This window comes from Oratosquilla oratoria, chromosome 23 (genome assembly GCF_046742065.1).
Source record: "Oratosquilla oratoria isolate Oo_2021 chromosome 23, ASM4674206v1, whole genome shotgun sequence".
NCBI classification, from domain to species: domain Eukaryota; kingdom Metazoa; phylum Arthropoda; class Malacostraca; order Stomatopoda; family Squillidae; genus Oratosquilla; species Oratosquilla oratoria.
The window spans coordinates 20859051-20872439 of NC_134799.1; the positions used below are offsets into that span (position 1 = coordinate 20859051).

The 13389-nt window shown below is 39.1% G+C and overlaps 1 protein-coding gene across 2 annotated transcripts in view; it reads right to left on the reverse strand.

The window, feature by feature from the left end:
* The window catches only part of LOC143038012 (uncharacterized), a 62686-nt gene that overhangs the window by 3160 nt on the left and 46137 nt on the right, over positions 1-13389 (reverse strand). For both annotated transcript variants that reach the window (XM_076206844.1, XM_076206843.1), the window contains one exon: positions 35-169. In XM_076206844.1, the coding sequence (XP_076062959.1) occupies positions 35-169 (135 nt within the window). The remainder of the gene's footprint in view (positions 1-34; positions 170-13389) is intronic.

Below are 13389 nucleotides of genomic sequence, written 5' to 3' on the forward strand. Positions count from 1 at the left end.
AAGAGGAAGTTTTCAACACAAAATCACATCTTACTTTTGGTTTTGAAGCAAAGGTTGTCTGATTCCCTGAGAACAATCTCACGAATATGTAATTCTGACAACCCGTACTTGAGCCAACAGAAATGTTGCCACACAAGCCTGACCAATTTCACCATTGCACAGATGTCATCTGAAAAATTGCAGAAGTAAATATTTACGGTTATCGTGAGTATATGTTATGTACTTGTTAGAATATACAATACCTCTATATCAAACTAATATCTTTCAACACCTTAAAAAGAAATTGATGTTTATTTACCTAAATTTGTTTTACAATAATTCCCATTCCACTCCTATCCACCACCCTTCTTCCTTCCAATCTTAGCTCCTCATGGATCCTTCAATCACAAGGAGCTAAGATGAGAAGGTAACACGGGTGTTGGATGGGAGCAGAATGGGTGGGAGTGGGTGTGTAACTTTGACTTAGCTACCTCCCTTGTAAGGGAGAAGCCCTTGATATATGGATATGAGCAGGACCAAGGATGAGATGGATGGATGGGGTAAAAGGGCCATTGGGAAAGAGGGGAATATCTGTTGAGGAAGGAAGGGAGAAGATAGGAGTGAATGGAGAATGATTGTGTATGGATGATGCTGTGATGCATGGGAGTGGGTGGGAGATGGGGTGGGGGAGGGAGCATGTGTAAATGATATCTTGACATAGCATGAAGGGATTTTTCCCCATTTTCTCTTTTTCTGCATGAGGGGATGGAGATGTGGGGGATTGCCAATTAAATGAAGTGGCTCTGATGTGGATGTGTTGTGTCATGCTGCACTGCTTCTGACCCAGGGCAATGGATGAGATGCAGGGATGACACGTCATCCAGGAGGAGCCAAGAAGAAAGGGAGGGAGGAGGTTGAATGGGAGTGGAGTATGTAGGGTGGAATGGGTGGGAGTGGATTTTATGCCTTTGTTTTTTGGCCCTCTCCCTTGTAAGGGGGGAAAAAGTCATTGGTATATGTATGTATGTATGTATGTATGTATGTATGTATGTATGTATGTATGTATGTATGTACAACAAGTCACACCCATGTGTAAGGGACCCACAATGTACAATTTCAAGGGATGATCCTTTGAAATAGATGTCCGAGAGAATCATCACCCTTCCACTTCTTCTTAGAACCAGACAACACACTCAAATCTAACTAGAAAGGATTGACATCCACTCTCCAGATACTAAACTCACCATCCCACTCCCATACAATGGGAAGTGAAAAACCCCTGGTACAGCAAAGCTCTGTCAGTTGCAGCAAGCTAATAGTATCATGATGTTTCATGATGTGTCACAATGTGACACAAAGATACAAATGTAATGCAGTAGCTTATGTAAGTTGTGTAGGTAATGTTAGTCCATGTATCCCTATGAGAGTTATATAACATTGTAACTGCCCTTACATAAACTAATGTTGAATTCAACCACTACTAGGCTATCTTAAGCTGGATAGTGAGATATAGGACTATAATATTAGGTAACTTGTGAAAAATGATGCCTTTACTTTCAAAGGGACAAAAGGTAGGGAGGTGCTTAGGGTGAACTCTTTAAATGAAAAGGAAAAGGAGAAGGAGTACAAGAAGAAGCTGAGGGAGGAGTGGGAGGGAGTGAAGGATAGAGTAGAGCTAGGTGTGGAGGAGGAATGGGGATGGTTCAAGGAGGGAGTCACAAAGTGTGCAAGGATGGTGTGTGGAACAAGAAGGACAGGAGGAAATAAAAGGAAGGGTAGTGAATGGTGGGATGAGGAAACAAAGAAGGTTGTAGAAGAGAAGAAGTGAGCTTTCACAGATTGGTTACAAAATAGGACGAGGGAGTCATATGAGAGGTACAAAGAAAAGATAAGAGAAGTAAAGCAAAAGGTAAAGGAGGCAAAGAGGAGAGCAGATGTGAAATGGGGTAAGAGTATGACAGAAAATCTTGAAAGTAATAAAAAAAATGTTTTGGAAAGAAATTAAGAGAGGAAGAGGAGGCGAATCAAGTAGAGAAGAAAAGGTAAAGGGTGCAGATGGAGAGATGATAATGGAAGAGAAGGCAGTAAAGGGAAGATGGGCAGAATATTTTAGGGAGTTGCTAAATGTGAAGGAGGATAGGGAGGGAAAGATAGTTGCAGTGGGAAATGCTAAGAAAATTACCATGATGAGTGAGGAAAATGGAGGAGAAATAAGGAAGGATGAAGTGAAGGCAATTGTTAAGATGATGAAAGCAGGTAAGGCACCTGGTCTGGATAGATGCCATGCAGAATGTCTAAAAAAAAAAAGGAGGTACAGTGATGGTGGACTGGCTGGTGAGGTTATTTAATGTTTGTTGGAGAGAGGGTAGAGTGCCGGAGGACTGGAGGAGTGCCTGTATAGTCCCAATTTACATGGGAAAAGGGGACAAGTGTGAATGTAGTAGTTTCAGAGGGATTAGCTTGTTAACCACTTCACTACGGGACTTAAATCTCGCGGGCAGCAGCCAATGCCAGCCGTACAACGTGTCGTAATAATACTCGCATCATAAAATATAGTCACCGCTTATATCGTTCGTTCTCTCTTTCACCCGTGAATTTTGAAAACCACAGAGAATGGGATTAAGAGCAGATTAGGGAGAATGTAAAAACACAGGGGCGACTACAATAAATATAATCAAGACGCCGATATGGCAGCCTCGCGAATCCACTTGCTCCTCATGATGCCTACGTTTGCGGCACCGTATGGAAGGGGTTAAGTGTAGTTGAGAAGGCTTATGGGAGGATCTTGATTGAGAGGATTAGGAGAGGAACAGAGGGAGTAATTGGTGAGAAACTGTGGATTTAGGATGGGTAGAGGTTGTGTAGATCAGATCTTTGTGGTAAGACAGATATGTGAGAAACCTATAGGAAAGGGGAAGGATGTTTTTTGGGCTTTTATAGATCTGGAAAAGGCTTACGATAGGGTAGACAGAAAGGCACTGTGGGAGGTTATGAAGATATATGGGATAGGAGGAAAGCTTCTAGGAGCTGTCAAGAGTTTTTATGAGAGTAGTAGAGCTTTTGTCAGGATTATAAATGGAGAGAGTGAGTGGTTCGAGGTAAAGGTGGGAGTTCGTCAAGGATGCATTATGTCGACCTGGCTGTTCAACTTATACATGGATGGGGTAGTGCAAGAGGTAAATGCAAGGGTAGTGGGTCAGGGATTGGAGATGGTTAAAGAAATGGAGAAAAATGGGAGGTGAGCCAGCTGTTGTTTGTGGATGACACTGCGCTTGTGGCAGGATCGGAGGAGGGATTGAGGAAGTTGGTGACAGAGTTTGGAAGTATGTGGTAGAAGAAAGCTAAAGATAAATGTGGGTAAAAGTAAGGTGATGAGATGTGCAAGGGTTGAAAGTGGCAGTAGACTGGAAGTGAGCATTAAGGGAGAGCAACTGGAGGAAGTGGATAGTTTTAGACACTTGGGTGCAAATGTGGCAGGAAAAGATGGTGTGGAGGTAGAATGTATATTGAGAGAAGCGAGTAAATGCCTTTGTGGATTAAAGAGTGTAATGAGGAATAGACATTTGGGAATGGATGCTAAGAGGTGACTATATGAAGGAGTGATTGTGCCAACAGCACTGTATGGGGCAGAAACATGGAACATAAGAGAGGAAGAGAGAAGGAGTTTGAATGTGTTTGAGATGAGGTGTCTAAGAAGTATGATGGGGGTTACTAGGCTAGATAGAGTGAGAAATGAGGTGGTGAGGAGTAGAACAGGGATGGAAAGGGAGTTGGGAGATAGGGTTGATGAAAGAGTATTAGGATGGTTTGGACACATGGAAAGAATGAATGAAGAAAGACTAGTAAAAGAGGTATGGAAGGCAGATGTGCAGGGAGTGAACATAAAGGGACATCCTAGGATGAAGTGGATGGATGGGGTGAAAGGGGCTTTGGGGAAGAGGGAAATGTCTGTTGAGGACAGAAGACGGGTGAATGGAGAATGGTTGTATATGGATGATGTGATGCATGAGGTGGAATGGGTGGGGGGGATGGGGGGTGAGGTAGTATGTGTGAGCAAAATTTGATGCAGCCCGAAGGGATTTCTCCCCCATCTTCTCCTTTTATGCAATGGGGGGACGGAGAGGGGGGGTCACCGCTTTTAATGAAGCGGCCTTGCTGTGAATGTGCTGTGTCCTGCGACACTGCTTCTGACCCAGGGCAGTGGACAAGGTGCAGGGATGACCCGTCATCCAGGAGGTGCGAAGATAAGATGGAGGATGGAGTGTGGAGTGTATTCAGGGATGGAATGGGATGGAATGGGTGGGAATGATTTTATGCCTTTTCCTTTTTGGATACCTCCCTTGTAAGGGGGAAAAAGCCTTGGTATATGTATGTATGTATATATTATATATATATATGTATGTATATATATATATATATATATATATATATATATATATATATATATATATATATATATATATACACACAGTGGCCGTGAAAAGTTTGGGCGCAAAATTATAGGCGTCCCAACTTTCCCCTAAACTCAAAACATGCGAAAAATACAACTTTCCACCCAAACTTTTCACTAATTTTCAATGCTAGCGTTTGTACCCGTATTTAGCCGAGACAATACACACTATTTGGCAACTCTGTTTAGGCACACTCGATGCCACATGGAGTCACTTTCTAACCATCTCTCACGGAGAGTAGTCTTTTTTTTGCGGTGGTCTCTGTTTTTGTGCCTTGATATCTCCGTAATGGGAAGTGGTAAAGAGCTGGAAAGAGACACAGTTGTTACAATCATAACCCTCTATAAGGAGGGTTATAAGTGTAAAGATATTGCTACTCGTGTGGGAATTGGAGTGCGTCAAGTGCAAAAGTGGACCAAGAAATTTCGAGACGAAGGAAGTGACATCATTCCTACTCAAAAGCATCGCTCTGGTCGGCCAAGGAAGATATCAAATCGTACTTCTACGGTTCTAACTGCCTCCTATGGTTATCAGGAGGCAGTTAGAACCGTAGAAGTACGATTTGATATCTTCCGATGTTTCCGCAGTTGACCGCCAGACGACCTATGGTCGCTTTGTTTACAACTGTGCCGGAACACGTGGAGCTGTTTGGTCCGTGTTTTTCGACCTTTTTGGCCCTGTTTTGTGTGTGAAATAATTCAACAGTTTTGGACTTGGTACTCTTGGGGTGAAAATTTTGGGCCAGATCCCAGGTACAGTAAACTCACGCTTATCTGAACGCATTTTTACCGAATAATCGCATTAACCGAACATTTTCTCAATACGGTAGCCATCGCTTCAACCGAACGTATTTGGATCTCAACCGAACATTCAAACACCCCGCCGCCTCTTCCGCCACCACCGCGCCACCCGCAAGCTTCACCAAGTGCTCACACGGTGGCAGCACACTCCATGTTTACACCTGATTGGCTGTTTAGCGGTACATACATTTGCGAGTCCTCTCGGTGACGATACAGTATCACAAGCTCTCCTTAAACATTTCCTCTGTGTACTCTATAGAATATGTTTATTAACTATTATAAGCATTTCCATGTGTATGTTAAGCTTACAGGTACGAATATTGCAGCTGACATTACCGCATAAAACTCTACGGGAACGAAACATATAAAGTCGGATTAACCGAACACTTCGGTTAATCGGACATTTCTAATCCCCCTTGGAGATCGGATAAGTGGAAGTTTACTGTATTTACACTAACAGATTTGATAGTGTGCTTAAGTAAAAGTACCGTACAGTATTCATTCCTCATTTTTTCGTAACGTAATCGTTGAAATACAGTAGTATCAGAAACTTCGGACAATCGAGTATATCGGACCGGTGTTCCCCCCTTTTAATCCGTTAAATCGAGGCATGAGTGTGTGTGTATATATATATATATATATATATATATATATATATATATATATATATATATATACATTTGCCTCCTGACCTCACATACAGAGTGAGCCGAGGGTAGAGACCTCTTCCCATGTTCCCCTTTCTTTTGTTAAGGGTGCTACTTAAGCAGCACGCTCTCTCTTAATTGTATCTACTGAAGAGGATTGCAGTTTGCAATTGAAATATATAGATTCCCCGTTTCCAGTCTTTTCTACTCCAACAGTGGTTTCTACGTTATATATATATATATATATATATATATGGGATCCGTTCAAAAGAGTGACAAACCAAAAGAGTGACATAATTTGTCACTCTTAAAATAGTGATTAAAAGAGTGACAAATCAAAAGAGTGACACTCTTAAAATAGTGATTAAAAGAGTGACAAATCAAAAGAGTGACAATTAAATAAAAATCAAAAGAGTGACAATTCAGACGAGTGCTTCAGATAAGGCAAAATTTTATTTATTGAACATGCCATAAAAAAATTCAGTAACTGTAATAACATTAAAAAAAAATATTTTCAAAACAGTAGAAAATTTTTATTAATTGAACATAAAAATTGAACATGCCATAAAAACATTCAGAAACTGCAATAACATTAAACAAATATTTTTAAAACAGTTGAAAATTTTATTAGTTGAACATAAAAATTAATTAAAAAGGGTAAAATAATGTTTAATCTTTAATTTTCATCACTAGTAACATCGCCATCACTAATATTAGGCTCATCGACATTGGCTGCATCCAAATGAAGGTTGTATGCAATGCCCCTAAGGTAATCATCAAGAGAGGCAGTTCCATATCTAGCTATAACAGTAGCAAGTCGCTGTTCCCTTTGGATTTGTTCTTTTTTCTTTTTTTGTTGGTTACTCCCAGCAATTATTCGCTCCGCTTCTTGTTGTGTTCGATGTTCTTCTTTTAAAAACTCCTTAATCATTAAAAATACTCCTATGTAGTAACTTTCTACCACCGTTTCAAACCTTCTGTGCCAGGCTTCCAAGTTATTATTTGTTCTTGGCAGATTGTATTCCTGTAGATGATGAATACTCCATATAGATGGAGGAAATCTTGGTGGGTGACGCTGTGTGAGTCTTCCTGGTCGTCCTCTTCTCCTTGCAGCAATTGATCTTCCCAAAACAAATGTACCTCCAAAATACTTGTACACCACTTCAGCCTCACATGGAGCACAACTTAACAAATATGTCACGTTGATGGTTCTTTCTTCCTACGTGGTTTTGCTAAACTTCTTTACATTCGTACCTACTGTACTTAATTTAACAGATGTTTGGCGTTTATTACACAAATAAATGGCAGATTGAAAATTTATGTGTGTATGTGTGTGTGTGTGTGTATGTGTGTGTGTGTCTCTCTCACTCGCTCGCTATCTATCTATTTACATACAGCTCAAACACATACATATATATAGAATTAATTATATTAACAACAACAACTAATCTACGGAAAACTGTGCCCCTATGTCCTGTAAGAGAGGTAGACTTTGAATTTCCGTATTTTTAGTCAATCTTTTGTCATGTCACTCTTTTGAATTTCTCTAATTTTTTGTCACTCTTTTGTTTGTCACTCTTTTGAATTTCCGTATTTTTTGTCACTCTTTTGATTTGTCACTCCTTTGAATTTCCATATATTTTGTCACTCTTTTGTCATGTCACTCTTTAGATTTGTCACTCTTTTGATAATAACCCATATATATATATATATATATATATAGATAGATAGATAGATAGATAGATAGATAGATATATAGATATATATATATATATATATATATATATATAGATATATATATATATATATATATATATATCACAATCACGAATCCCGTAATCACCCGGGGTCGTGGGGGCACTGCATCTATGAACAATTCACCAGTGACCTCCAGCTTTCACGGTCGTGGGCAAGGGCCTGGGTCTCTGCAATGTTCTTCCCTGTCCATTCTGTGATATTGTCTGTGATATTGTAATATATATATATATATATATATATATATATTATATATATATATATATATATATATACACACACACATACACACCCTTTCGTCGAATGGATGGCGAGAACTAGAGTTCCGAAGAGGGAAATCTACGTGGATCTCAACGTCCAGGAAGTGCCTTATTGTATTTATAGGGAAGGGGAGAGCTCGTGGTGTAGTGGGGGGGTGATAGGGAAAGAAAAAGGGAGGGATTATTGAGGGAAATGGAAGGAAATGAGGAAGAGGGGGACATGGTCCAGGAGGCCAGGCGTCTTGTAAACAAAAGGCGGACTGATGACGTTGACTTTGGTGATGACGGGATCAACAAAAATGTAAAGATTAGAAGTATAGATAAGAACAGCACAGTGGAAGGTGATGATAATAGTTTCCAGGGACTTAAAGAGGGTGGGGGGGGATACCAACCTCCCCCGATTGGCAAGACTAGAGGAGAAATTTGATAAGATGACCGAGTATTGGGAAAACAGGTTCGGTAGTGTAGCCAAGATTGCACAAAGAGTTGAAAGATTGGAAGAACTAGAGAAGGCGAACAAAAACTTAACTAAGGAAATAGAAGAATTAAAAAGACAGTTAAAAGAAGTCAAAAAAGAGAATAAGGAATTAAAGAGGAATAACAAATACAAAAAAGAGGCCATAGCAAAGGAAGCACAGGGCTGGAAAAAAATCCAAGAAAACAGTAGAGTTGCATTTACTGATATAATTAAACTACAAATGAAAGAACAAACTGAAGACTCAGTTATTAAAGTGATGAGACAGAAGGAGAATATAGTAAGAGACTTAGCAGACAAAAAGAAATGTATAATTATATTAGGAATGGAAGAGAAATTTAACCAAAATAGAACCACAAGAATTTAAGAGGAAAAAGAAAAAGTTAACAGAAACAGTTTACTAGAATTAGTTCAGGAAGATGAACCTGAAATCATGAGACAAATTGAAGAGATGTTTAGGCTCGGAAAATATGTTACAGATAAGACCAGACCAATTAAGATTAAATTCAGGTCACAAACAACAGCAGGGAATATCTTAGCAAAAACAGGGAAACTAGCAGCAAGTGAACAATATAAAAAGGTATGGATAAAAAGAGAAATGAATAAAGAGGAAAGAGAGGAAGAAAAAATGAAAAGGCAAGAAGCTAAAGAAAAAAACGAGAACAGAACAGTCAGAAAAAGAAGAATTCTATTGGAGAGTAGTGAATATGAAATTGAGGAAATGGACCATAACAGAGAGAAACAAAAAAACAGAAAATACAATGGAAATAACAAAGTTAAGAGTGTCCTATACAAATATAGATGGATTAACAACAGGACTGAATGAACTGAACGAGTATCTGAAGGAAAAAGAACCGGACATAATGGGAATTGTAGGGACAAAATTAAAAGGTCCACTACCACCCAACAGCATAGGACACAATGCCTATAAACAAGGGGGTGGAGTTATGTTCCTGGCTAAGAAGGATATAAACGTGAATAGTGTCACATATGGAAAGAATTGAGATAATGATAGAAGTAGAAGACAGAGATAAGAAGAGCAGAAAGTTTGTAATAAACTATGTGCCCCCAAAAACAGCCTCGTGGGAAGAGAGTGAACATAAAAGTATATTAGAATACACAAGAATAACATTAAATAAGATAATGGAAGATGGAGGAAGAATAGTTATGATGGGCAACTTTAATTGCAAAGAAGTCTGCTGGGAAGAGATGACAGTAAAGGGTGGAGAAGACTCATGGGGAAATGTTCTTCTTGAGATGATTATTGACCACACAATGACACAATGGATTCAAAAGAACACTAGGTATAGAAATGAAGAAAAACCATCGAGACTAGACCTAATAATCACATAAGAACCCGAAATAGTGGAAAAGATAGAATACCAGGCACCAATAAGTAAAAGTGACCACATATTGATAGAACTAGAACTAAATGAGGAAAAATACATGAAAAGAAATGAACAATATAAAAAAGGAAGATTGATGTATGAAAAAACAAATTTTGATAAAATAAGAGAAGTCTTTCAAAATTAAAACTGGGAAAGAATACACAAAGAAGATACAACAGTAGAAGAGAAATGGAATATTTTGACAAAAATCTAAAAAAAGTGGAAAAGTATGTCCCAAGACAAAAACAAGAAAAAGAATATGTAAAGTGCTGGTACAACAAAAGTTGTAAGGAGTTAAAAGACAAAAGAGATTAAGCTTGGACCAAAATGAAGAAATACAAAAGACCTGAAAAATGGAAAATATATACTTGTTATAGAAATGAATATGTACAAGCATGCAGAGAGGAAAAGAGAAAATATGAAAAAGATGTCATAGAAAAATGTAAAGATCAACCAAAACTATTTTACAGATTTGTAAACAACAAACTGAAAAACAAACAAGATTTGGAGAAATTAAGACAAGGAGTTGAATTCACAGAGGAAATAGAAATGGCGGAAATTATGAACAAGCATTTTAAATCAGTGTTTACAAGGGAGAACATACAACCGGAAGAGATCAAATGGAAAGAGAAAGTCCCCCCTATGAGAGAGATAGAAGTAACAAAGAACGAAATAATGAAACACTTGAGTAATCTTGATGTTAGAAAATCGCATGGACCAGATGAAATAGCAAACTGGATTTTGAAAGAATGCAGGAATGAACTGGCAGACAAAATACATAGCATAATAAATAGTTCCGTGAAAGAAGGAAAAGTTCCAGAAGATTGGAAAAAAGCAAATATAGTACCTATATATAAAGGGGGAAATAAAGAAGACCCTACAAACTATAGACCAGTCTCTCTAACAAGTACAATAGCAAAAATTTGTGAAAGAATTATCAAAAGTAGATGGGTAAAATATTTAGAAAAAAAACAGCGTGCTAAATCCAAGGCAATTTGGATTCAGACAAGGACGATCATGCATCACCAATATAATATGTTTCTATTCAAGGCTAATAGATATAATACAAGAAAGAGATGGATGGGCTGATTGTGCATTTCTAGACCTAAAAAAAAGCTTTTGACAAAGTACCACATAAGAAGTTGCTTAAGAAATTAGAAACTGAAGGAGGAATACAGGGCAAACTGCTTAAATGGATGGAAGACTTTTTGCAAGAAAGAAAAATGAGAGTAGTGATAAGAGACAAACACTCAAATTGGGATGACGTAATAAGCGGTGTTCCACAAGCAACAGTTCTGGCCCCAATAATGTTTGCTATATATATATTAATGATATGGATGAAGAAATTGAAAGTTATATGAGCTTCTTTGCAGATGATGCAAAACTATTAAAAAATAAGTGAACACGGGAGAAGATTGTGAGTCACTACAGAGTGATCTCAATAAAGTATGGGAATGGAGTAGGAAGTGGGAGATGGAGTTCAACACTAAAAAGTGTAGTATAATGGAATTTGGAAAAAGCAAAAACAGAATAACAGGAGCATATAAATTGGGAGAAGAAGGAATAAAAAAAAGTAGAAAATGAGAAGGACCTGGGAGTCATTGTTATGAATAATACGTCACCTGAGAAACATATAAATAAGATTTTTGGAGAAACTTATAACTTAATAAGAACAATCAAAGTGGCATTTACATACCTGGATGAAGAAATGAAGAAAATTCTAATCACTCTGATAAGACCAAGATTGCAATATGCAGCAACGATGTGGTCACCAAGTACAAAAAAATGTATAAAAAAAACTTGAAAGAATACAAAGAGCAATTACAAAATTGGCACCAACACTCTCAAAACTATCATATGAAGAGAGACTAGCAAAACTTGAACTACAGACACTAGAGCAAAGAAGAGAGAGGAGATGTGATAGCTATTTACAGAATCATGAAAGGCATAGAAATTATTGATAGAGAGAATCTGATAAAATGGGATGATAGAAATACAAGAGGACATGGAAAGATAATCAAGAAAGACAGCTATAGAAGAGATCTGAAAAAGAACAGCTTTCCTCACAGAGTAATAGACAGTTGGAACGAGTTAGATGAGAAAGTGGTGTGTGCAAAGACAATACATGAATTTAAAAATACATACATACATACATATACCAAGGCTTTTTCCCCCTTACAAGGGAGGTATCCAAAAAGGAAAAGGCATAAAATCATTCCCACCCATTCCATCCCCAAAAACACTCCACACCCCTCCACCCTCCCTCCCATCTTAGCACCTCCTAGATGACGGGTCATCCCTGCACCTTGTCCACAGCAAGGCCGCTTCATTAAATCGGCGACCCCCCCTCTCCGTCCCCCCATATAAAGGAGAGGACGGGGAGAAATCCCTTCGGGCTCTGTCAAAAATTTTTGCTCACACACACTACCTCACCCCCCCATTCCCCCCTCCATTCCACCTCATGCATCACAACATTTTCCATATACAACCATTCTCCATTCACCCCTGTCTTCTGTCCTCTCCCGTCCTTCCTCAACAGACATTCCCCTCTTCCCCAAAGCCCCCTTCACCACATCCATCCATCTCATCCTAGGACGTCCCCTCATGTTTATTTCCTCCACATCTGCCTTCCATACCTCCTTTACTAGTCTTTTTTCACTCATTCTTTCCATGTGTCCAAACCATCCTAAAATTTAAAACCATCCTAAGATTTAAAAATAGTTTAGATAAAATGAGATATGAAGACAGGACATCACGAGCATAGCTCCCCATCCCGTAAAATACAACTAGGTAAATACAACTACATACATAGTTTGTGAGAAGGCAGATACCAGAAATTTTTTTGAAAAAGTAATGATGTATTTTTGGGCCTTAATACATACATACATATACCAAGGCTTTTTCCCCCTTACAAGGGAGGTAGCCAAAAAGGAAAAGGCATAAAATCATTCCCACCCATTCCATCCCTGAATACACTCCACACCCCTCCACCCTCCCTCTTATCTTAGCACCTCCTGGATGACGGGTCATCCCTGCACCTTGTCCACTGCCCTGGGTCAGAAGCAGTGTCGCAAGACACAGCACATCCACAGCAAGGCCGCTTCATTAAATCAGCGACCCCCCTCTCCGTCCCCTCATGCATAAGGAAAAGACGGGGAGAAATCCCTTTGGGCTGCGTCAAAATTTGCTCACACATACTACCTCACCCCCCATCCCCCCGCCCATTCCACCTCATGCATCACATCATCATCCATATACAACCATTCTCCATTCACCCCTGTCTTCTGTTCTCTCCTGTCCTTCCTCAACAGACATTCCCCTCTTCCCCAAAGCCCCCTTCACCCCATCCATTCACCTCATCCTAGGACGTCCCTTCATGTTCACTCCCTCCATATCTGCCTTCCACACCTCTTTTACTAGTCTTTCTTCACTCATGGGCCTTATTGAATTTAGAAAAGGCTTATGAGGGAATAGATAGGAAGGTATTGTGGGAAGTATTGCAGATGGTACAGGAAGAAAGCTGTTAAGAGCTGTCAAAAGCATTTACATGAGTAGTAAGCTTGTATTAGGGTTAACAGTGCTGAGAGTGAGTGGTCTATGGTGAAAGTGGGACTGCACCCCCAAAGTTGTGTTA